Source organism: Macaca nemestrina, chromosome 4, assembly GCF_043159975.1.
Source record: "Macaca nemestrina isolate mMacNem1 chromosome 4, mMacNem.hap1, whole genome shotgun sequence".
Lineage (NCBI taxonomy): Eukaryota > Metazoa > Chordata > Mammalia > Primates > Cercopithecidae > Macaca > Macaca nemestrina.
In genome coordinates, this window is record NC_092128.1 from 60,220,368 (window position 1) to 60,248,070 (window position 27,703).

Below are 27,703 nucleotides of genomic sequence, written 5' to 3' on the forward strand. Positions count from 1 at the left end.
CTCTAGAAAAGCTTATCCAGAAACTTTTGTTCCATAATCAACATAATGGTTTTTGAGCAGAAGAACGATATAGTTCATGTTTATAAAACTATTAGAATCAGTAAATTTTTTCCATATGGTAACACAGATTTATAGCTTATATTATCACCTGTCTCAAAATCTGAGAATGACCATTATTTTACATTTTAATGAATTACAGTGAAAGAAAGGTCATTTATAAATGGCATTTAGTAAATATGATATGCCCTGGGATATTCAGATTAAAAAAATAAAAAAACTGTTCCTTGGCAGATGTAATCAGACTGTCAGTCCTTATTTGACCTGGAAAGTATAAGCCTCATGTCACACTGAGAATACTTAATCTCAGAGTCACCAAGCAGAACTAAGAAGGGAACACGAGTCTCCAAATTTCTACTCTGACACTTTTTTCCATCCAAACTCTATTCTGTCCATTAGCTACGATAGTAAAAATATATAGCTGTATTTTCACACAAAATGAGAATATTAGATATTCTAATATACATGAAATAAATATAAAAACACAAACATATCATTACCTATATACAAATTATACAAGTTACACTCCAAACACACACATTCGTTCGTATATTATGGTGAATTCAATGAGCTAAATGTTTCAGCAGTGACTCATGGGCATAATAGATTAAAAAATACTTAAGAAAATTTATGAAAATTTATGAAATTTAATTATTTAATTATTTTAAATTAGCATACTATTTATGCTGAAAATACGGAAAATACATCCTCTTCTGAGACCTTATTTAAATATATAAAGCCTTCTTTCAGAAACATTTTTCAATCTCATATGTATGTACCTAATTCATCAAAGTGCGTTTCTGGGCCGTCTTCATCTGTTACTGAGCACACCAGCCTCGCCTTTAAGAAAGTGGTCCACTTGTTGACAAGGCTACGCAGTCCACCAGTGTCATTCTAAAACCATTTTGTAAACATAATTCAGATTGCTTAAGTAAATACTGAAGCACATTAAAAATTCAACTTGAACTCTAGTTGCTTGGAGGATGAAAATCTGAAGAATGGATATGTTAACCACTTCTGCACATCAATAGTCAAAGAGGAATATTTATCACTTATAGCATTTTATACAATAGTTATACTATTATTCTCTTACAGCATGATATCAGCTGAAAATACATGTATTTGATAAATGTATGACATAATTATTTCTAATTTTAACAATGTATAATGGAAGTATTTATAAAATGTCATGGAAAACAGATCATTTAATCTACCTTTCCTTGATAAAACTAATTGTCTTCAATTTGAACATAAATTATTATATACGGTGAGTCCTGCAGATTGTGGTCAGGAGAGTGCTTATATATTTACACCAAATGGTCCCCAACAGTTTTGTATTCACTCCTTCATTTATCCAAATTATCACATAATTTTCAGTATTTCTAATCTGATGCCTTATTATACATTGTAAGGGGAGATGGCATTTGGATCATTCACAAATAGTCTCTATTGAAGACATTTTTTTCCTGTGTCCAAAAGCCTTTTAGCCCTTCTGCTGACTTTGCTGTCTTGTTGCAAATGACTGAGAAACAGCTGAGCTCCATGATCAGTGGAATATTATAATATATAAACTATTTTAAACACTAAGCACTTTAAGAAACATTTTTTCACAAACGACGCTAATCATAAATATGTCAGGACAAGTCTGTAAAACTCTATGATAAATAGGGCGTCACAAATTTCCTTGTGTTGCTATGTATACTTATTGTTTCTACACAAGAACATTTTGGTTACTGTTTTTAATTAGAATTTCATTTTATTAAAGCTGTTCTTTTCACTATTTATAAATGGTTCCTTAATAATCATCTTTTACTGAGATAGTTACTGTATTTTATTCACAAAAATCAGTTTCTTTTGGTAATATAAAATTTAGCTATTTTTTTGAATAGCAATGCATTAAATGGATACGTAGAAATTTGCCACAAGTGTTTATTTGTTCAAGAACACAAACAAAATATTTTCTTAAATTAAGATATTTACTAAAATAGGGTATGCTTATCTCATATAACTTAATGAAGGTTAGAATTTGAGTTAGGGTTATAAACACTATATTCAATATAAAATGATGAATATTAAATACAATAATGATGAATGCTACCTTAAATGTTCCCCTCAATATTTCATTTATTTGTAATAGTTGATAATAAAAGCACGGAGATAAAGTACAATTTGAATTTCTTGGTCTTTCTTCAAATTAGATTTGGTACTGTTAAAATATACAAGCATTAATACTTACAGGACATATTCGAGCAATCATGGAATGAATCTGTTTTGTGCTCCTGTTATTGTCAGTCAGTTTTTCTTTGAAGAAGAAGTATACCTTAGCATCATTTGGATCAGTACCATCTGGGATGACATGTGCATCTACAAACATAGGTTCTAGAAAAAAATACAAAAGACTAGGTATATATTCATGATGAAAATCCATCTTCTGTCATCTAAGTAGACCACAGGCACATGCCTTCCCCATCTTTGGTAGAAAAAACAATTCAATATTTACAGATACCATTTCTAAAAGCAGTAATTGCATTCACTCACCGTACCATATTTGATGTCAGGTACCACAAAGTATAGCTATAGTATGATAAATCACTTTATTTTTTGTCTGCAATATATTCTGGAAGTGCAGGAAATACAAAAATTCTTTGTGCACTGGTGAGTTTCAAAAAATTGAAAAACTTTTCTACCAGTTATTTCCTAAGGAACCTGATGGCTGTTTTATTGAAAAAAATATTTATTTTTCAAAGTGTGTTTTTCAATCTAGCGCATATAAACTCAAATTCGTTGAAGCAGAATAAGGAGTTGGAAGTCCAAACTCTGAAAAACATGATCTTTCTTAAAACGCAACATATGAAATGAAGGGGAAACTTTTCAAGGAAAAACAGCATCGTTAGTCATTTGGAGACATACAGGGTTTCCTTATTTCAAGAACAGAGCAACTTTTAGAATATTCTATTTCCAGATGTACTGGCGGAATAATCTGAAGAAGTAAATGAACAATCAATGCTTTCTTGTGCTGGCCTATCAGCGAAATAGGATGCTTCACTGTGGTGATTCATGCTTAACTCTGCAATGTTAAATGAATTGCCACATTAAGGGTCAGCTAAAAATTTTCTCCAGGGTGAAATGACAAGAATCTTAGTTTTGTTTTTTTTTTTTTAATTGCTCTAAACAACAGCAATTGATTGGAATAATACGGTAAAACCAAATGAGCACCTTTTTTGATGTGAATTCCATATGATGCCAAGAGCTGGAGGCAACTGAATATGGATAATCATAAAGTTATCATTCCTATGATTTCTACTGAATATTAGTCCATTTATGAGAAAATACATACCAGTTTCATAATTTTAGAATCTAAGTTTAAAACAAAAAAGGAGGACCCGGCTATACCCTATTCATTGCATCTAAATGTCATACATTTGGGATAATTTTTAGATTTGGTATTGTTAAAATATACAAGCAGATTAAATGAAGTAAAAAGCATATTTAATTGCAATATGTTACAATTAAACAACTGGAGAAGATGCTTGGGTACTGAATATAAATTATCACTGTCACTTTTATTTATTCATATTCTTATAATTGTAGGATGATTAATAGAAATAAAGAATCAAAATATGGACTATGAGCTATTCAATTATTTATTTTCCCCAAATATTTTAAATCATAGAGTACAGAATTACTATTATTCATGTCATAGCCTGATATTTTAGTTTTTAACCATTATCCCTAGTTGTTAGGATGGAATTAAATAAGTTAGTTTAACATGATACTAAAAAAAAAAAAAAAAAACATCAAATGCTTTCTTACCACTTAGCCATTTGGAATTATGTTGATCAGTTCTGACCGCATTCCTCTTGGTTAAACTTCGAAAAATAGCAGCATCTGTCCCCATGAAATCTATATACATTCCAGAGAAAAGCTCCTCATCTATGAAAAAGAAAATATTAATGAAATGTAAATTTTTAAAGCTAGTTTGAAGTTCTATATGAGTTTATTAGGAGATCACCACAGGTATTACAGTGTTATGATAATTGGTTATAACCAAATGTTAATTGGTTTGCACTGTTCAGTGAATCAATAAATTTTATAAATTTTAATCTTTTCTCATTATTGCCTGAATGATAATTACTATGTTTTTAAAAAAATCAAACCTCAAAGCAACTTTATTCTATGTAAAAGTGAAAGTTCCTCTACCTGTACTTAATTATACTATATATTAATTTTTATATAGAGTCTATCAGAAATGGCAGGTGTATATAGATAACAAAATAGCTTAATTGTTTACCTATAACACATTTAAAAGAAAAACACTGTAAGAGTCAGAAAACATGGTTTCTAACTTTGGTAATCCCTAACAGGCTGGGAATTAGTGCTAAGCTATTGAACATCTGGAGTTTCAACCTTCTAATCTATAATGTATGGGAATTAGATTATGATCTTAAAAGTTCTTAACGCATATTAAAATTTCTATGACTTTCCTAAATGGATTGAACATAATAGTTTTAAAAACTATTATTATGACATGACGAGGAAGCCACATTATAACTGTCAAAATATTATCAGTGATTGAAAAATGTAATCACTAAAAGTATATATTTTGATCTTTAGTGCTAGAAGGTTCCTGGTAAGGTAAACAAAGTGCTACTTTTTCAACTGCAACTCAGCCATAAAAATAGAATACAATGATAAGAAAGAAAAGGTATTTAAAATTAACTAAATTTTTACTATTAACAGAATCAGATGTATTAATCTATACATACATATATACATAACATTCAACATTTAGCTTATTGTCCGAAGATCCATATTACTTTTCATCTAGTAAGAAGCAGTAAGCATTGAATTGGTAACAAATGTGACTCCTGAGTATAAAACAGTAGCTAAATATCTATTTTAAAAAGCATGAAATTTATCAGCCTGGCCCACTGAACTGCCATGCAGCTGTGTTCCTTGACTGTTGTTCTAGGATTACTCCCTGGGCTACCTTCAGACTGTGGTCATTTTGGCAGGACTGGAACATTTCAAAGTACTCTAAGCTCACTGTTTAGTAATAAGCAGTACCAGTCGGCCCAGCATTGAATGGAGAATGGAATGTGTCTAATATGTGCTCACCAGGTTATGAACTGGACCCCTACCAGTTAGCAAGCTGGTGTGGCGGGTATTTGGTTGCTCAGCTCTCCTTCCTAGTAGGGGTTCTAGGCCCATGGAAACAGATTACAGGGAGATAACAAAAATGTGCATGAAGGCTTTTTTTTTCTTTACCATTTTAGCTTCTTTAAAATTCTGAGAACATTTGTGAGGCTTATATACACACAGATCTAGCTATTAAATTGTGGCAACTTTGTAAATAATTATTTCACATTTTTGTTACAATAAAACTGTGGATTATACATTCCTGCTATTCAACAGATTGACACAGCTATCAATTGTCGTACCTGTTTTCAAGCAGAAAGAGAAAAAAGATACTAAGAAGTTTATGAATGGCAGAGAGGACTAATTCTAATCCTACTTCATACCATCTTATTAGTTATGTCTCAAACATTACATAGGCCTGCACATCTAATTGGCTTCATTTCCTATATTAAATTCTCAGTAATTTTAATAGCAAGTTAGGAACTTTCTGCTTCATTTTATATCAATAAGAAATTTTTGATTAATGTCACTTTGGTAACCATTTTGAGAAGAAGATTTTTTGCAGGACTTCATGCAGAGATAAACTTGTGCCTTTTAACTTTATTTCAAAAACATTTTGCTTTCCAATTGCATTTCTACCAACTAGAAAAACTTTATAAAGTTTATGTAGGCTCTTTAAAAGACAACATCCGACTTCGTTGTTGCCCTACAGCAGTGACTGAAAATAGCAAAAGCACAGTGAACTTGCACAACTACATTATGAAATTTGGAATTCTAATTCTTCAGGTCTCTGGTCATTTAATAGATATAAATATCTTAACCAATCTGTGCTTTTTTTTTAGCGCACTGTGCTTGAATGGAAATGATAAAGCACTATTACAAGGTTAAGGGAGATGACCACACAAATCACAGGAGGTAATTTTAGAGGGATAATCAACTGGATGAATAAAATTATAACTACAATCTCATAAAGGTTTTTGTTCTTTTTACTGTCAGTTTTTAAGGTAAGCAAATTGTTTAGTGACTTTCATTTGATTAAAAAATGTAAAGTTACTCAAATATTAAAAGTATAGGAACACGAGCATAGGAATTCAACTCTCAGGTCCTTGAGAAACAAAGAAGGCCAATGTCTAACTCCTATTCTGGAAACAAATCCCGTTCTCTAAGGGCAAGACTATTAAATGACTTAAGACAATTTAGCAAGAAAATTTATAATGCCTTGTTCTAATCCTTATTATTCTAAACAATATTCAATGAGATAAAACTCCAGTAGCAGCTATGTGAACAGACCCTAGAGGTTTATTTTGTAGCATTTAAATGGAAACAAATGAAAACTATATATATTTAATTACTATCAAACACACCACATGGTTTCTGAAGGTGAATAAAATTTCCTTTATAATGGAGAAAAGAATTTCCAAACCACTGCTTCTATTAAATAATATTTGAAAACATGCCTTGCATAGGACATAATTGGATAACTTTGTAGTTTCAAAGCTAACTTTATGTCCTAAATGATATACTTTTGGCTCCTCCCTGTCTGATTTGAATGCCAATATTCAAGCAATTCACTGAATAACTTCCAAGGTTTACCTGTCTTAATGTAATTTCCAGATATGAGAAAGAAAGATGAGTTATCTATGTAGATGAATCAAAGCAAGCATTTTGAACACAATAATTATTTTTCACCTATTCTATGGTTGAAGGATGAAATTTTAATGCTGGAAATACATTAAAAAAAAGCAAAGAGGAAAAGGTATCTACTGTATGTATGACATACTAAAATCCAGCATTTGTTACTTGGTCAACACATGGTAACTCAGATATATATATATATTCTCAGATATGTAAGTATATACATATATATTTGTACTCATATATATAAATATACATATATATTTATACTCAGACATATAAATATATATATTTATACTCAGATATATAAATATATATTTATACTCAGATATATATTTATACTCAGACATATATATATATATATATATATATATATATATATATATATATTTTTTTTTTTTTTTTTTTGATACGGAGTTTCACTCTTGTTGCCCAGACTGGAATGTAATGTCACAATCTCAGCTCACTGCAACCTCTGCCTCTCAAGTTCAAGTGATTCTCCTTCCTCAGCCTCCCAAGTAGCTGGGATTACAGGTGCATGCCACCATGCCTGGCTAATTTTTTTGTATTTTTAGTAGAGACAGAGTTTCTCCATGTTGGTCAGGCTGGTCTCAAACTTCCAACCTTAGGTGATCCACCCACCCTGGCCTCCCAAAATTCTGGGATTACAGGCATGAACCACTGCTCCAGGCCAACTCAGGCATATTTTTAAAGTGTCTTAATCAAAAGAGAATGTCTTTTAAGTGAGTCATGGAAAGCCATTCAATGACTGAGGTTTAAAAATTGACTTGTCAATGTGTGGATCATTAAGCAATTAGGCACGTGGCTTAACTGATATTTTGTGTAAAGTGAAAAAATGAAAAAAATAGCTTTATTACCATCTCCTTTTTGCCATAGCAATTTTTAGACAATCCCCAGAGAATGTACTTGGCTAACACGTGCACTTTGTTCATCTTTCCTTTGAAAAAACACCCCTTTAACTATTTCTAAAAGATTAATAAAACACAGTAGTGCAGATACCTCTTTGACATACTGGTTTCAATTCCTTTGGATATATACCCAGAAGAGGAAATGCTGGATCATATGGTGATTCTATTTTTTGTTTTTGGGGGAATGTTCATACCATTTCCCAAAATGACTGTACTAATTTACAATCCCACCAACAATTTACACAATTTCTTCTTCTCCATATACTTCCCAACACTTGTTATTTGTCTTTTTTGATAACAGCCATTCAAACAGGTGTGAGGTGATATTTCATTGTCTATACTTCCATGTTAATTTCAGCATTATTCACAAAAGCTAAGACATGGAAGCAACCTAAGTGTTCATCAACATATGAATGGATTTTTAAAAATGTGGTACATATATACACAATGGAATACTATACAGCCTTAAAAAAGAATGAAATGTTGTCATTTATAACAACATGGATGGAACTGGAGGACATTACACTAAGTGAAATAAGCCAGGCACAGAAAGACAAATAACATATGATCTCACTTATATGTAGAATCTACAAAAGTTGATCTCATAGAAACAGAGGTAGAATGGTAATTATTAGGGGCTGGAGGATAGAGGGAGGGGCAAAAAAAAAGATGTTTATCCAAGGAATAAATTTTATGTGATTTTAGTGATCTACTATACTGCACAGTGACAATAAATAAAATTTATTGTATATTTCCAAATTGCTTAAAAATAGATTTTTAACATTCTCACCACAAAAAAATCAGTTGGTGAGGTAATGGATATGTCAATTGGCTTGAATGAATTTTTCCTTTACGTATACATAGATCAAAACACCACATTGTATTCTATAAATATACACAATTATTTGTCAACTAAAAACAAATAAAAAATAATGAAAGGTAAAGAAAAAATACTAAAACATGAGGAAAAGTGGGTGTACTTAATACTACAAACACAATTACAGAAAACACTGAAAACTACTTTATGATAATATATAAGTATACATATAAGTATACATATGATAACATATAAGTATACATATACACACTTTTAAAAATGCTTGGCTTGCTCTAGGTATGACGAAACTGTCATTTATAGATGAAAAGTTACATGCTTATTAATTAATCTTATTCTTACAAATGAGAAACTGAACTCTCTATTTCTCAGCTCACAACTTTCTTCGTATTATTTTACTCATATACTATCATCCATACAACCATCAAGAACAGGCCTACCATGTCAAGCTAATTTTCCATGTTATTTTATGTTTAATCCTCCCTCTTTCATTGTCTACTTACTGATCATAACAGACACCGTGTTCACGTTGGGGTTGAAAGAGCAGCGTCCTTTTCCAGATTCACACTTGGAGTCAATCATGAAAACTTGGTCCTTTATTGTAGATAAAATTTAAAATGTGGCAACAATAACTTATTTAGTGAAGACAACTGTTCATCAGTAAAACAAAGCATCGTTAAAATTAATATGCTTTCTAGTTGCTTATTATGCCTTCCAATTTACTATATTAAGATTTGCTAAAACTATGAGGAGAATTGATCTGTAATTACAAGCTAACCACAGCAGGGCTAGCTCTCATTCTATTACACTCCCCAGAGGGCTAATCCAAGAAGTCGTTCTCCTCAAATCGACATTAGCAAAAATCACTTGAAAACCAAGTATTATTATAAATCTCAACTAGATGTGTTGAACATCAGCCGAAAGAAGACAATTGTCCATAGAGGAACAATCTATGTAAGGACTATAATATTTTCAAAATAATTAAGATTTTTAAAACATAGAATTTTATCTTACTGTTTAATTTTATCATATAAAGCATTGTACAAGATTCAACAAAACAATTCATAATTCAGATTTACAATGTGCCATTTACTCATGAATTTATTTAACAAAAATTTACTGAGCATCTGCCATGTACCAGAAACTGACTAAACACTGGGGATACTGTAAATAAAATGCACCAAAATTTTTGTCCTCAAGTAATTTATAACCTAGTGAGAAACCTAATAAATAATTAAACTATGGAATATGTTAGATAGTGCTTGCTACTGAGAAGGAAAGTTAAGGAGGAAAAGGGAAGAGAGAAGACTATAGATTGGGGGCAATAAATTCAATGGTTTTAGCCTCAGCAAGAACAAATATCTTGTCAGTATAAATATGTACCTTTTTCTTTATATAAAGTTAGTACAAGCCCCCTACTAAAATTCAAAGTAAAAACAAATGACCATTTTAATAGGTCAAATAAGATGATAAGGAATCTTAATTATCAAGCTAAGGCTTTTGAAAGTTATCCTGAAAGAAATGTGAACTCAGTAATATTTTTGAGTGTGGAAATGGAAAGATCAAAACCTTGCTCTAGAAAGTTGGCCTTTATCTAGGAAGACTGGGAATGAAATGTATAAAAACAGACACTGCATTCAGGAAAACTGGTTAGTTTCCTATTACAAGAGTCCAGGAATTAGAAGGTAATAATCTGACATGGCATGTTTTCAGTGGTCAAGGTAAGAGCAGCAGAGATGTAAGAAAATTTATATAGTGGCAATCAACAGAGCTTGGCAATCAGTTGTAATTTGGTGGTTCTAATTTCATTGTACTTGTTGTCCTTTTCACATTGCCTCCACACCTGAAAGGATACATCTATTACATTCTCTATACGTGCCTCCAAACTACTTTTGTAAAAGGAACCTAAAAAGGTAAATCCAAACAACTATAGATATGTGATCATCAATCACAATCAATTTCTAATTGATCATATTCAGGAAAACAAAGATGATTCTAAAGTTTTGACTCCTTGAAAAAATAAAGCTAGTACACAGTTGTTATACTGAGTGTCTATACTACCGCAGGACCTCTCTGAACATAACAGAGAATAATAGAGCTTAAAAAGAATCACAGACCTCTAGCCTAAAAAGGTTCTTTCTGAGTATCCTAAGATCTTCATCAATGAAGTCACTCTACAGGTGATGAAAAAATATGACTTGTCCAGAAGACCATGTAGCTAAAGGGTGATAATAGCACAATTTGAATTCAGTCTCCTGACTCCTAGTGAATCAGATTTCCAAAAGGTCTTCATTCAGGTTAACGACTAAACTAAAAAAAAATCATAAACCAGAAGAAAAACAAACAAAAAAGCCTTATTGTGATTCTAGAGCTGGAGACCGATTTGACCAAATAAGTGAGAGTTCGTCTTGCAGGAATGGATGAGGTTGTTTAGGTACCATTTGCTCTCAACTGACCTACTCCTACATCACACAGCACTCTAGATGTAGATCTTGTCACCACCAGGAGCAGACGTGGTCTATCCTAATAATAACTATCTCAAGTACCCTGAAATAATTCTTCAGACTTGTCTCCTAAGAACTCTTCTCTACTTCTCCCCAGTTCATTAGGCTTTTCTCTTTTTCACTTTGTTAACAGGTTAGATTCCATGTTTTTTGTTTGTTTGTTTGTTTTTTAAAGACAGGGTCTAGCTCTATCTCCTGGGCTGGAGTGCAGTGGTGCAATCTCGGCTTACGGCAACCTCCACATCCCAGGTTCAAGCGATTCTCATGCCTCAGCCTCTGGAGTAGCTAGGACTACAGGGATGCACAACCATGCCTGGTTATTTTTTTGTATTTTTTTTCTTTTTTTTTTTTATAGAGACGGGGCTTTCACCATGTTCCCCGGGCAGGTCTAAAACTCTTGGGCTCAAGTGATCTGCCCACCTTGGCCTCCCAAAGTGCTAGGATTACAGACATGAGCCACTGTGTCTGGCCAGATTCCATTTTTAATTTCAATAAATTTTGACACAACATTCGATTCCTTGAATGTATGACTTTTTTCATTGCATCCACACCCCAAAGGAATACATCTATCTACATTCTCCATACTTGCCTCCAAACTACTAAAGATTTTGTAAAAGGTAACCTAAAAAAGTAAATTAAATACACTACAGATTTGTGATCACCAACCACAAGTGGATCCCCTACAATGTACAGTGGCCTTTCAAAGATTCTCTTATCACAACTGGTTCTGTCATCAAAAATTTCAAGCCTTTGCCACTACAGTCAAATCCTGATTTTTCTGACCCCCTAACTTATTCTCAACTCATATTATTGCTACTGTGCAGAGAAAGCAAAGCCCTTAAATGGCATATCTTCAATTCCTCACTACTAAACACACAAATACCATATTATATTTAGTAATGTAGTATTATATTGATATATTCACTAATACATGAGACTAGTTCTCTTACTTTGAGGCCAGTACTTCGGATTTCATTGCTTTGGATTTCATCTTGTCTTGTCTTTTTGGGCACCTTAGATTTCCATTATTCCTTGCGTTTATTTGATACATACTTTCATCTTATTAATTGGAGCCTTTATGCCATTATTTAAACAACTCCTTCAGCTCCCATATACTACTCTCCTTATAAACCACACTTCTCAGGGAATTACATACATCCTCATAACCATTTTCTGACCTGCCATTTTATTTTCAATCCACTTTAATTCAGCATCTAATGTCAATTTTGCATTGAAACACTTATTGATAAGATCTTTAATGACAATCATGATACACAACTCAGTGCTTATTTTTTAGACCTCATCTTACTTGAATTCTCAATGGCACTTGGAATTGTTGAAAACTTCTATGTTTTTACAATGACTTATTTTTATTTCTCAGAACCAACATAGTCTTTTTTTTCCCTACCCCCCTTCCTCTGTCTGTTTCTCTTTATTTTTTTAAGATGGAGTCTTGCTCTGTCACCCAGGCTGGAGTGCAGTGGCTGCGATCTTGGCTCACTGCAAGCTCCGCCTCCTGGGTTCTTGCCATTCTCCTGCCTCAGCCTCCCAAGTAGCTGGGACTACAGGCACCCACCACTACGCCTGGCTAATTTTTTGTATTTTTAGTAGAGACGGGGTTTCACCATGTTAGCCAGGATGGTCTCTATCTCCTGACCCGTGATCCACCCGCCTTGGCCTCCTAAAGCGCTGGGATTACAGACATGAGCCACCCCACTCCGCCCTGTCTGCTCCTTTTAAGGCTTGTTTGTAAGGTGATTTTCCTCCAATTGGCCATTAGTTAGGAGACCCTCAAGTCTCAATCATAGTCATTCTTTTCTTTTACTCTATACTTTATCTCCCTCTCTGCATAATTAAATCCATACTTTTCTTGGGCTCCAGTTACTCTTATAAACAATGACTCACACATGTATATACTCAGCCTTATATTTAACCACCTACTTGATATCACTAGTTAGACCTTTCCATGGCATCTCTCATTCAACAGACCAAACTCAGGCTTATAATCTTTACCCTATACATGGTCTCTTCATTCTCATCTCAGTTCATAGCAACTATACAATTAAAGAGGCTGAAAATAACAAACAAACAAGGAAAGTGTCAACATTTATATCATTTTCTTTTCTATATCCAAATCCATCAACATCATCTATACTATTTTACACTTTATACCATTTTATACTCTCTGTCACCATTGCTATCACCTGAGTAAAACAATCTCTTTTGTGGTCTTCTACGTCAACTCTCAAACTAATCTCCTACAACTTTTCCACTCCCCTTCTCCCCATGCCACAAATCATCTGTTACCTAACACACGAGTGACAACACAATTCTGTTCATGCCATTTTCTGCTAAAGATTGTTCCAATTTACTTCTCTGTTGAGATATAAGAAAGACCATGATCTTTAAAGTAGCCTAAGCTTCAACATGATTTTGATTCTGCTTTTATTCTCATTAAATGAATATTTCTGGATTGAACAATAAGAGAAAATAACAGAGAGTAGGTGGTGAAAAATTAAAAAGTAGGCATAGCAAAGTGTCCTAGGGTCATAGACGTCAATAAAAGCAATGAAAAATACAGACCATGAATGGTGGAATTTAATGTCATAGATTGTTCTAGGAGAGGGGATACAGATTGAGGGAGTCAACTTGGTCACTGAGGAATCTGCCATTAATCAAACAGTTTTAGTTAATGTGTAGGAGTGAAATATTAGAAAGGATGAATAAAGATATACAGAACTGGAGCATAAAACCTAGAAATTCAGCCTCCTACTCTGAGAAGCTTAGTAATGAAGTAAAAAGAGAAAGGAGGAAATTAGAAAAAAGAAGTCACAGAACCAAAAAAAGGATTTTAAGGGAAAGAAACCCAATCCTTTCTTTAAACGGGCAAAAAAAAAAAAAAAAAAAAAAAAAAAAAAAAAAGTAAAATATGAAGGTTATTTATCAAAGAATTTAATACAGAAAATGTATAATTTTTCTTCTAAAACAGAAAACATACTAGCAAAAGATACTGAAACAGACTAGATTGGTGGCAAATTTCATTCAAAAAGCATAGAGGATAATTTGCATACCTATGACATTCTTGGTCACCCGTGATATTCTTGGTCAGTCTAAGGTAAAGTTACCTGCCTGATGAGGGTCAGGGTCAGGGGAGCTTAGGGGGAGCTTAATTGGTATTCAGTTGTTGAAACAGATGTTATGAAAACATCTGATGAAATCAAAGATAAGATGTGGTAATATTCCAAGAATTTATTGCAAAATTAACCAATCACCATTTTTGCTTTATGTTTTATTCATTCATTTAAAGTCATAATTCACTTGTATTGCTTTATCTTTTTCCAGGAACAGAAGACAAGGAGTAAAGACAGTAGACACAGGAGAAGAACTGGGGTTAGGTCTTCATGTAGCAAGGATTCTAGGCTCTTTAGGTGGGTACTGTTGAAATCTCAGAAAGCTCTGAATCAGTCTTGCAAATAATAGAAGAGAAATGGGATATAACAAAAGCATGTGATGTGCTAAACACGAAGTAGGCTCATCAAATATCCCCCTAACACCAGTGAATATCTATGAAGACACTCCAATGAAAGATGGCAGGTAATGTCCCAGATAAAAAATTGAATAATTAAAATAACTCTGCCAACCTAACTTGGTTCACCTTCAAATTATGGTTGAATAGATGAAAAATGTCATCTCTCAATAATAATAAAAGAGTATCAGCAGTAACTATTACCTTTGGTGATTACAAAATACAATGTTAGTGATAGAGAAGAATTCTCTCAAAATAAAACTTTCTGCATCATGGTCATTTTATGCTAGGAGATCTTTTATCCTAAACTAAAAGAAAGCAAATCCATTATCTGTTTGATTAAACTGTGTAGTTCTATATTTACACTATGGTTTTCATACTATAAATATACAAAAGTGACGTTATGGTGAGATTCTCCAACTAGAGTGAACTATCAAGGACTACATTTTATAAAGCTTAAAAATCATAACCCTGTTCATACCTAAATTGGCTCTTAAGATGTTCACATATTATTTCAGAGATTCATTAATGAAACTGCTTCTCTTTTGAAACATATCTTTTGAAGTGAGACTAAAGTAGTTCATATTTAGCAAAGTGATTAAAATGTATTCCATGCTGGTTTTCCAAAGGAGATTATTTTTTTGGACAGAATTTCCAATTACGCCTTGAAGTGCATAGTGGGCAATTCGTACATGGGAAAATAATTTTATTTGAAATGTGTGCTCTGAAAATGGCTATGCTATTGTTGGCCTGTACAGTGACTGCACAGACTTCAGGGAAGTGTCTGACAGATTGCAGACGTCTGAGGCAGTAGTTTATTTAATCAATTGATCACAGGCATGTGGTTTTAATGACAAGTTCAATGCAGCCAACTGTATTCTTCCAAAAAGCATAACTTTACTTTCCTTGTAAGAATTTTAATATTTCATAACATCTTGAACCACATTAAAAATGTCTCATTTTGGGGTCAAATTATAATTATTTTTAAGTGACTTCTTATTCATTAAAACATACTTATGTATAAATTACATGTCTGAAAAACAACTTAAAAAAGCATCATTGTTCAGTCATTAGTACTAAAATAGATTAACTGTTGTTAAAGGAAAATAAGCTTTAGATCAGTAGCCATATTTATTTTTTGCAAAATTCTAATCTAAAAAATCAAATTAAAATATTATTTAAAAACTGGACTTTCTATATTTAATTTGCATAATAAAGCCAAACCAAGTTTGAAAATTCAGTTTTTGGCCAGGCGTGGTGGCTCATGCCTGTAATCCCAGCACTTTGGGAAGCCGAGGCGGGTGGATCATAAGGTCAGGAGATCAAGACCATCCTGGTTAACACAGTGAAACCCCGTCTCTACTAAAAATACAAAAAATTAGCTGGGCGTGGTGGCAGATGCCTATAGTCCCAGCTACTTGGGAGGCTGAGGCAGGAGAATGGCGTGAACCCAGGAGGCGGAGCTTGCAGTGAGCCGAGATCGCACCATTGCACTCCAGCCTGGGCGACTGAGCAAAACTCCATCTCAAAAAAAAAAAAAAAAAAAATTCAGTTTTTAAAATAATTATATTAAGTAAAACAAGATGTTTGACTAAAAGAATGAGTAGAAACTCTCTTGGTGTAATGTACTTTCCTTAGTCAACAGCTGTGGACTGGGATAACAAAGGCTTAAGTAGCACAGGTGAAGTTCAACCAGCCTCATATTCGACTATACATTAGGTATATATTTGACTAATGTTCAGCAAACATCATATCATAATACCCCATATCACTCTAACTAATGTAAGAATAAGGCTGGAATAGCCTAATGTAGGATGATGTTGGTCTAAGACAAAAGTATGATTTGTTAATTACATCAAGTTCTTTTCAGCAGATACTTGGCATCCTGCTTTATACATCTTTTACAGATATACATTTACAAAGTTTTATTGAATTTGAAAGACAAGAAATTATACTAGATTTGAGAAGGTTAAGTTTATGCTACAATATTTCTATAATTTGGAGCAAATATCACTGTATTACATTCAAGTTATCTTGAAACTATAACATTTTTCTTTTATCTTTTACAGCTTTACAAATATAGATATACTAAAAATATATACATATACACTAAAACTATATATATATAGTTGTGTCCAACTAAAAGTATATATATATATTTACATATTTATAATACACACAAAAATATATACACATTTTTAGCTGAAGGCAAAAGGTGATACTTCAAGTAACTTGGCGGACAGGAAAATATGTAATATACTTTATGTTTAAAGGGCATGAAAATATTTATGAATATTGATATTTCCAAGTCTTTACTCTAAAACACAGTTTCAAAAATCCTTGACACTAATATCAAAACTAAGAATGTTAAATAGTTACGCTTACCTCTGATCTCCTCCCTCTGTTCAAGTAAGTACAGACGGGACTGAAAGCACCACTCCCACAGACATATAAATGTGTACGATTGAAAGTCTGAATTACACGGACAAAGTTCCCACAGCCGTGCTAAAAGAATCAGTAAATAAGCAGTTAGTAACTCAATGATTTTCACTGTTATTTCAGTTAGCTATGTTAACCTGAGATCGTGTATGATAGGTAACAATGAGGTGACATAAACTTTTGATGTTATTAGTCCAGGGGTGTCCAATCTTTTGGCTTCCCTAGGCCATACTGGAAGAAGAATTGTCTTGGGCGACGCATAAAATACACTAACCCTAGCAATAGCTGACGAGCTAAAAAAAAAAAAAAAAAAATCGCAAAAAAAAAAAATCTCATGTTTTAAGAAAGTTTACGAATTTGTGTTGGGCCACATTCAAAGCTGTCCTGGGTTACATGAGGCCCGTAGGTCACAGGTTGGACAGGTTTATATTAGGCCATATCTTTGGGGAACTATTAATATATTTGCACCTCTTCAAGGTAATTTGAGAATACTTATCTAACTTGTAGAAGTACCAAATCAAATACTAAGATTTGGTGCAACTGAAGGAAAACAGTGGTTCAGGAATAGTCAAAACATTATTACAGGTACAGTCGCTCAACAAATATTTACTGATTACCTACTATTTGACAGGGTATAGTCAAATTCTCTGGGCATCCTTACTGAGAAAAACACAAAAATCTCTACGCTTGTAGAATGCAACTGAACAAAGTTGTCATACGTGCCCTGCTTTTTCTATTTCTGTTTTAATCTGGACTAATTCTAATACTTCATTTGAAAATGATCTCAAATTTATACATGTCAACGCAAATATTGTTTGCCAATACTTTGCTATACATTTTCCTTTCTGCTCCATTTTTTTATTGTTAAAAGATGTATTTCCAGAAATATTAAAATAACAACATGGTTTATTCCACTGATTTATTTCAAGAGAAATATAGTGCACGGCAGATAGTAAGTAAAATGCTCTATTTCATTATTCTCATATTACAACACTGTCTAAATTTTTACGTCCTGAAACTTTATAAACATATTATTTACCTGAGAAAGTTTACAAATTAACACATAGAAGTTATTTTTTCTCAAGTTTTCCTTAAAACAATAAACACACACACATTATATAAACGTGTTCTGAATGCACCTGTGCCTATACAAGTTCCATATTACCATTAGTACACAATGGCAAACACTATTCACCTTAAGAACTGGCAAATAAAACTAAATAAAACTAATCTCCAACAAAATGCCAGCATAATGACTGCCTTCTATGAGGAATGACATAATCATTCTCTTTGCCCTGGATCCCCTAAAATATTCCCTTCTTCTCTCATAGAAACTCCTTTCTTACTTGCTCCCAGTTCAAGTAAAAGCAAGGCTGTCATTTATTCACCCAATGAAATAAAATAATTATTGCAATTCTCAATTGACTGTGACCTTGCAGGAGCACAGAAACATAGTCAGCACTAGATACACATCTCTGTGACTAAATTAACCACTGAATGTTCCAGTTACTAGCTTCACTATCCTTTGCTGACTATAATTCAATCAAGCCTGAGACTGAATGACTTCACGAAGTCATTTTTCTCTCAAAGAACATAATAAAATGATTGTATATTAGAGACAGTATTTTTATTAAAAACTATAAAGAAACGTATCAAAAGTTAACAGTAATTTTTCCCTGGGTGGCCTTGGTGGTCAGAAAATATATTTCGCTTTTCCCCCTGCTAGGTACCATGTATGCTCCTTTTTTTTTTTTTTTTTTTTTTTTTTTTTGAGACAGAGTCTTGTTCTGTTGCTCAGGCTGGAGGGCAGTGGCGTGATCTCAGCTCACTGCAACCTCCGCCTCCCGGGTTCAAGTGATTCTCCTGCCTCAGCCTCCTGAGTAGCTAGGATTATGGGCATGTGCCACCATGCCTGGCTAATTTTTGTGTGTGTGTGTTTTTAGTAGAGATGGGGTTTCACCCTGTTAGCCAGGATGGTCTTGATCTCCTGACCTCATGATCCACTTGCCTTGCCTCCCAAAGTGCTGGGATTACAGGTGTGAGCCACCACGCCCAGCCTCTCCTATTTTTTAATAAAGCGTATCTATTATTTAAATTATTGAAAAACTAAAACAAAATAAACGTTGCCAAAATAGAAGTTAAAATTAAAATCAATATTATTTTACATTTTCCATCATTTTTCCTTTTATGTTCATTATTACTTGCCAGCAAATATATACTTCTTTTCTTATGCAGTAATTTTATACAGGTGTTTCTATGATACATTATTATTATTAAATAATCAATCATTAATTCTGTAGTCAAAGAAATTAATCCTTACAGACTAGACCATATATTTTTAAAACATTAAGGACTTTTGTTAAATACACAGTGTCATTTCTTGACACCTGTTTATAGAGGTATCTGGAAATTGATTACGTAACTACAGATAACATGTTTCCGAAGAAAAAGCACAGATGAAATATGGTGTGTTTATAATGTGTCTATGTAAAGGGAATCTATGAGGAATGAGACGCATGCATATTTTTTCACATTCAAGTTTAGTCATTCTGGGATTCTGTATACATTATTTCAATATTTCCCCATAAGATATAAATAATTCAATCCAATTCCTTTAATAACAGGTTATGTCTCTCTCATCTTGGGTCTTATGGATGTCAATGTACTTTCACGAATTACTGGTATTGGTAAAATGAAAGAAGTCAATAACATCTCTTTTATATTTCAAATGCACTATACTCATTTCATGTATCTATCTGCTTATTATGACTAATATTTATTTAGAGTTTATTATATCCTAGACTATGAAATAATCATATTGTATGTTTTACCTTTTATTTTTACCTTCAGAAAGTTTGATTTTTACCTTTAGAGCAGACATTTATTTAAAACTTACTGTATGCTACTTAGGCACTGTAAGGTTTTTACCATATTCATTCAGGTTTTTACCGTAACTCAGTTCCTTTTGGAAAAATAAACTGTAGAGCTTTTTAAAAAAATAACCTGTCTGAGATCATATAGGTAGTAACTAAAGCAGATTTACAAACACATACATCTCTAACACTGAATCCTGTACTTTTAGCTGCTTTATAATTTGTCATTGGATGAGAAGTCCACAGTTGTTTCCTGCGGGGGTGGGGGTAGGGGACTGAATGTCTCTGCTGCCCAGGCTGGAGTGCAGTGGCACAATCTCGGCTCACTGCAACCTCCGCTTCCTGAGTTCAAGCGATTCTCCTGTACATCCTGAGGAGCTGGGACTACAGGCATGTGCCACCACACCCGGCTAATTTTTTGTGTTTTTAGTAGAGACGGGGTTTCATCACGTTAGCCAGGATGCACAGTTGTTTTTATAAGTTAATACTGATATAACTTTTTAGTTTTTATAACATTTATTAATATTCACAGAGCTCTTAATCCTTTCATGTAGATTGTTTAATTCTCATAACAATGCACCAATTTATTACTACTCCATTTTAGTGATGAGGAAATTGAGTCCCAGAGAGGTTAAATAAAGAGTTCTAGTTTTAATAAGTAACTAAACTGGGACTTGAACCACAGCCACTCTCCACTGTGCAGCTTTTCTATAGGAATCTGATTAGCAATGAACAGATTCCCACACTATCTGTTGCTCAGTGTGCTCCCTACCCCTCCCCACACACAAGACTACAAAAGGAAAAACAATTCAGATGAGTTAATTATTGAAAATTATTATCTCGGTCCTTTCCATTTCCATTGTGCTGCCTTCGTTTCTGACCTAAACTGCTGCAATAGTGTCAATTCCATCCTGCAAATATGTGCTGAAGTCATTCTACGCAAGGCACTGTATATGGTACTAGCAACACTGGAATGAATAGACTCAACCAACACATGCTTTTAGAGAAAGGAGAGCATAATGTATCAGACTGTGGTAGATACTGCAATAGGACTGTATTTTTAAAAATGTATTGTAGAAGGAAAGAAAGACATTAAATAATGCTGATCTGGGGTAAAGATTTGAGTAGAGGTGACATTTGAGCTGAGTCTTGCAGAATAATTTAGAGATTTTCACAGGCAAAAGCATAATAAGGAAAGAACATTTCAACAAAAAAAATAGCATGAACAGAAAACAGAGACATGAGAGTGCAAGATTTACTTGCAGACTAGTGCCTAGAAGGGTTACAGGATAACTGTGTGATGAAATCAAGAAAGGTGTAATTACAGTTGGTCTGCCATCCTGCCATAGTCTTCAGATAGGCACTAGAGAGTATTGCAGAGAAGACCGAGTAGATTTAAGTATGCAGGTCTCAGAGCCAGATGACCTCGGTTTAAACTTTGGCTTCATCTTTTACTAGCTTTCAGAACTGAAGACAGTTACTTGGCCTCTGGATGCTTCAATCTTTGCATTTCTAAAATGGCAATGGTAATACTTGTTGTGGACAATATATTAATAAAGCAGTAGAAATAGTATCTGGAACATAATAAACACATCCAACTGTCCAATATTAGATTTGTTTTATTTGCATTTTAAAATTGATATTGTCTATAAACCCAGTGAAATGGTCAGGGCATCTGTCCTGCATAAAGCTTAGTGCAGGTCCTGACCACAGTAAAAATCCACAAAAAGTTTGGAGTATGAATGAAGCCTTAGAGACTTCAGTGGAAATAAATACCATGGATGCTCTCTTTTCATTGTTTAATTCTCTTTTGAAATGATTTCCTGGCACAATGTTAATGAAATATAAGGCTGCTAACATTATACAGCATATAATAAAATTCTATTTTTTATAAACATTTATGTCTATATAACAAAATCCTGGAAGAATATACCCTGAATTGTTAAGAGTGATTATATTTCAGTAGTGCAATTTACTTTCTTTAACAGTGATACAGCATTAACTACGTACTATGCACTGCTCTAAGCTCTCTGCAAATATTAACTCATCAATCCTCTTAACAACCCAATAAGGTTAAGTGCTACAGATTAGCACATTTCACAGATAAGAAAACCAAGATGCACAGAAAGTTTAAGTTTCCAAGGTCGAAGAGCTAATAAGAGATGGTTTATTTTCTGTTGCTTTCTATGTACTTTTCTAGGTCTTCAAAGATTGTTATATTGAAAATATATTACTTTTATAATATAAAAATATATGTTTTAAAAATATATCCTGGAGCACAGGTGAATAGGCCTTTAAAAATATTGACTCATCATGGCCTATACTCTGCAATGACATAAATATACTTCATACTTTCTTCTTCTTGGTCTGTACCTTCTTGGTCTAGGGTAATTAATCAAGGTATTTTGATAAAGAAAATGTATTTTTTAGGAGCTTAGGATTGTATGGTCACAGAAATAGGGAAACTGATATTCTACAACTAATAAATCAAGTTTGACACCATGTGCATGTAATGTATATATATCTAAATATATATAATCCTACTTAATTTTTCAACTGTCTCCTATAGTATTTACATAGTACATTCATTAAGCCCTATCTCATGGATATGTTTGACAGCATGTGCTATTGTTTAACCTCAATTTATTTAGAGTATGAATAAAATATTAGCATTTAGAAATAAATGGAGCATGTAGGAATGTGAGTATGCAGTGGCAGGAAGAGAAATGGGAAGTAGGTTATATTCTTTTTAGCTGAGGCAGAAAATTAGCTATATTCCCACCATGAAAATTTATTTTCTTTAAAAACGTTAGTTTATTACAGAATTATGCTATATTATTACCTAAGATCAAATGTTAAATCACATTAAATTTTCTTCTTATAATTGTTATCTTGTTATAATGTCAATTAAAATTTGATACAACCAAAAAATCTGAAGGATTAAGGGATGCTTAATTCTTGTTTTATTTTTGCTTTCAGTTGTTATAGCAGTATGGATATTAATTGCTACCACTTTATGTTCTGCTTAGATGATTAACAGAGCTAAAAGCAGAAAGTTTTAGCTTAATGAAAATATACCTCTAAAATATATGCATAATAAATGTGCTACAAACATAATTAATCTAAAAGCATTAATAAACTCAGCATCTACTGTGTCCTACCCTCAAGCCCTGACAATCAGTTGCAACGATTTCCCATGCTTGTATGCACTGTGACCTGAAGGGGTGAGTAGATGTTTCCCAGGCTGAAAACACGGGAAGATTATTGAAGGACAAGAGAATCAACATCATGTAGCACATATCAAACACTGGAAGAGAGAGAGGGTACAACTCGTTCGAATTTCAATACCATTGAAATAAAAGGTTAACAAGTTCTAATATGATTACCACAAAATCTATCAAACCTTTCCTAAATATCCCAGATGTGCTTTGTGTGTATCCCTTAGCATTTATCATTTTCTCTCTGGTAGGGTAGCATGTATTAGTGGCTAAGAGTACAGAATCCAGAGTTGCGTGTGACTTAGACAAAGACCGTCCCACTTCACAGCAGCACAGCTTCAGTGTCTCGCTTTCTTAGTAATGCAGGTATTTTATCTTAAAAATACAGGTGGTGACAATAATGCCCACCTTGTAGCATTGTTATGAGGATTAAAATAAAGCACTTACAAGACCTGGCCTGTTCCATTAAATGTGGGGTATTTTTTCTGAATATTATTGTATATACATCTCATCATCTCCAGTACGTTATGAAGACTTAAATGTAAGGACTCCATCTAACTCACCTCCAGCTTCTTCACAACAACTAAATAATTTGTGCAAATTAAAATAATCGATTCCTGTGTTTTAAAAGTATTAGGTTATTAGATAATATTTATTCCAAGTTTTAAAAAGTTCTTAAGTATGTGGTTTCATTGAGAAATGAAAGGAGGATAGGTTGTTCTACAGAACTTCCAAAGATCTATTTCACATTATTTTTCTACCACAGGCCTTTTTTTCCCCAGAGTCTAAGTAAAGGACACTTCTGTAAGTACTTCACATGTATGAAATGAGACGGATTTGTCAGACATTATTTTCTTGCATAGACCAACCATGTATTTTTTTGATTAGTGTTTCCCAGGACTCAACAATATTGTATGGACAAACAAAACCTGTCCGGCCGAGCCCTAAAAATACCTAGGAAAGAGCACTCCATTAGATATTTCCCTTGTGTAAAACAACTGGCCTTATAGTAGAAATTAAAAATATCAACAAATTACAGCATGACAAAACTATGGGAAAATGTCAGTATGTATTGAAGATTTTTATCTAATAACTTTTAATTGTCAAAAAGCAAAACAAAAACCTCAGGGTTTCTATTTTGACAAAGGAAGCAGAAACCAAATGACTTGTCTAAGAATCTTCAGAAACTCAACAGCAATTTTTGGAAATAGAAGGTACAAAGGTACCTAAATTCTGCACATTCTGCCTGTGGCAGTTCTTATGAATGGGAATTGCAAATCATTTTGAACAAAGGACAATGAAATTCAGGAACTACAGCCACGGGATATTATTGTGGCAAAAGGCAAGGCATGATCAGACACACATCAATGGGAAAAAATCCCATTAGAGAGAAAAGAAAATAGTTTAATTCATTCACAATTATTAAAATAATAGCCTCAGGGGACAAAACATCATTCTCTGCAACATTATGCTTCATTCTACCATTAGTTTCCTGGAACATCGTTGTAATATATGTAAGTGTTTTTTCTACATTTTTCTGGATTTTCCCCCCAAGACTGTGGTCTAACAGGTCCCTTGGATAGCAGATATGCCCCTGCAAATTTCTCCTGCTCACTTTTAAATTTTTCTTATTGGATAAATCACTCCAAGAACCCTTTAGTTAAGGCCAGATATCCTACCCTCCAGAGTCTTCCATGGCCCTGCCTTCAGCCAAAAATTTTTGCAACTTTACACCTGGGGCTGTTAGGAGTCAATGAAAATAAACGTTTCATTTCCTCAATCCCATATTTCCACTTTCCACAGGATTAGTATTTTTCCCATGTTTGGTCTTGTCTGATCCATCTCTACTTCCAAGACTCAGGGCACAGTCTTCACTCCTGAAATCAGTATCTCTTGACCCTACCACAAAATAAATGATTAGTCAACATTTTTTTAACCCTAAGGTGGTCTATTACTTGTTATGACCTGAGACCTGAATGTATGTGTATATACTGACTAGTCTGTCCACCCGATTACCATATTTCTAGCTTATTTCTAAATTAGTTTGTATTTCCATGCTCATTTGATTATGGCTGACTTTTCTAACAAGATAATAAAGTTGACTGGAGTTAGAACTATTTCTGTCTTTGCACCAACTATGTCTTTAGCAACTAGCTCCGTGCTAGATATATAACAGGTGCTGAATCAGTATTTATTGAGCAAATAATGGAAGGAATGAATGAAGAAAGAAACCTCTTGACCAAACTATTTTTGAAAGAGAGGGTGATTTTGATGCTTGGTTCTATTACATTTTCATTATTTGAGGCAAAATGGTGAGATGACATATACGCTCCCTTATAAACATTAAATGGCGTGTACACATTAAAGATCTGCTCCACGTATTGTTTTAGAATATTCAAGAATAACAATGTACTACTTTCAGCAGTCATTTGTAGAAATTAATATAGATTTCTTCCTTGATTCTTTATTTTGAATCTCACCTAGAGGAATACAATTTGCACAAGCGTTGCATACTGAATATTTATTGATACTTGTATCTGTCTCTATTGCTGTTTCTGTGGCTATTTTTAATTAACAGAGGTACCATATATCACCGGTGATTTATATTTACGGAATTTGCTGGCTAACCACTACCCTTTTGCCGAGAATCTTTGTTTGGAAAAGCCCACAGGGTATCTGGGAGCTGCTCCAGACACTTGCATTATCATCGTTTCAGGAGCCTGCTGAGAATTCTGCAGGTTGGATCCACTAGGAACAGAGGTTATTACTGAAATCCATCATGAAATGTATCTGAATGAAATAATGAAAGCAAGGCAAGCAATTTTTGCCCAGTTAGGAATTCTGAAGTGACAGAGAGCCCGAGAGTTCCAGTCTCCTCAATGTTTAGGTGTTTAGCCTGTGTCCAGCCAAAAATTTAAAACACCACCATCCTTTGTCTCATTTTTGGCTTCCCTCAAAGTACATGGATTCGAAAACCAAATATTTAAGTTAGTGGGTTTTTTTTTTTTAAAAAAAAAAACACTTACTGTGGGATCTTTGCCAGCCATTTTGCATTCTTCAACTTTGATTGTAGATGCTGGCCAGAAAACCTGCTCAGAAAGAAAAATAAAGGTTGCATAATCTCACTTGGACGTATGACAGCCCAGTACTCGTCATTTACTTTTTGTTAACAGATTTATTTAAGGTGATCCTATACTAAAACTTCAAAATTCTCTCTTTTTATGAATTCATTAATATTCTATTAGTTTAACAATTACAATTACTTTTTATTTCTTCCATCAGTGTTTCCTTTCACAAATGCTTTTCAATAACGTATGTTCATTTACTGATTGTATATTAAAACAATTATTAACATAAATGTGAACGATATAATTTTTCACTCCTTCTGACGTACTACACTTTTCCTAACTGCTTATATGACAGTAAATTTACATTTACATCTCTTTCTCAGTTAATATTATTTTTGGTAAATCACACAGCCAGGCTAGATTTACATAAGATGGGCCCCTAGGTACTTCAATAGCTAAAATAACTTGGATGAAATCCAAGAGATTCTCTCTCTCTCTCTGAAATACTGTGCTAGTATTCTAAGTAGTTGCAGCCTTGGGTCCAGTCTGGCAATAATCATTAATTTAGTTGTCAGTCCATTGCCTATGTTAACACTTCCGCAAATGCGGAAGTCTCCTTGTTGTAATAAATTTATAATTAATCTACTTGTATTTCTTTACTCCAGTGAAGCTCAATTTTATTTCCTTGTGAAATAGAATGATAAATATAGGCCACACTGGATCAAGTAACAGCGTATTTAATAGCTGTTTTCCTTTCAGGCCCTTCATGGGTTACATGGAGATGACAAAGTAGATCTTCCTTTTCTCTGACCATTTCTTTCATGCACTACTCTACACTCCCTTTTTTCTTTCTTTATATATTTACACACAGGTGGTATTTTCTCAGTTAGCTCCGGGTTTTGAATTGTTAAAAACTATGGAACTAGACGAGGAGAACTGAACTTAGTATCTTTTCAGTCCATGAAAAAAATACTAACTTTCATAGTAACATGGGACCAGTATTTTCTATTGCTCTAATAAAATGCATATTATTTTTTACTTAATGCTTTTTTAAAAAGAGACACTCAAAAGGTGGACACTGGCCTCGTGAAAAGGATAAACTTACACTCAAAGGTTCTTGACTTATATTGTTAATATTCAGGGAAAGAATATGATCTTTGCTTCCCACATATATCCGGTCCTGATCTTCATCCATTAATAAAATCCTGTAGTCTAAAGGGTAGTGGGAAAGGCTGAAGTATTCAGAGGTCTTGGTTTCTCGAAGTTCTGAAAGAGTGAACAGCACAAGTACAGATGGAGCATCCTGGTTCTATAATTCTATTATTTTAATAAAAACCATTATGCAAATATTTACCAGAAAAAGTCAAGGTACATTTCCTTCTACAGTAAGAAATTAATTTTAAAATAGAGTTACGGGCTAGTTTCCTGTAATCTCAGCACTTTGGGAGGCAAAGGTACAATGGTCACCTGAAGCCAGGGG

The 27,703-nt window shown here is 33.4% G+C and overlaps 1 protein-coding gene across 1 annotated transcript in view; it reads right to left on the minus strand.

Annotated features, from left to right (window-relative positions):
• Window positions 1–27,703, minus strand: part of LOC105475389 (semaphorin 3C) — a 179,233-nt gene that overhangs the window by 60,096 nt on the left and 91,434 nt on the right. The window contains exons 3-9 of the mRNA XM_011730598.2: window positions 27,329–27,489; window positions 26,182–26,244; window positions 17,011–17,130; window positions 9,099–9,189; window positions 3,871–3,990; window positions 2,294–2,436; window positions 837–951 (exon numbers count right to left, since the gene is read on the minus strand). Of these exons, the coding sequence (XP_011728900.1) occupies window positions 837–951; window positions 2,294–2,436; window positions 3,871–3,990; window positions 9,099–9,189; window positions 17,011–17,130; window positions 26,182–26,244; window positions 27,329–27,489 (813 nt within the window). The remainder of the gene's footprint in view (window positions 1–836; window positions 952–2,293; window positions 2,437–3,870; window positions 3,991–9,098; window positions 9,190–17,010; window positions 17,131–26,181; window positions 26,245–27,328; window positions 27,490–27,703) is intronic.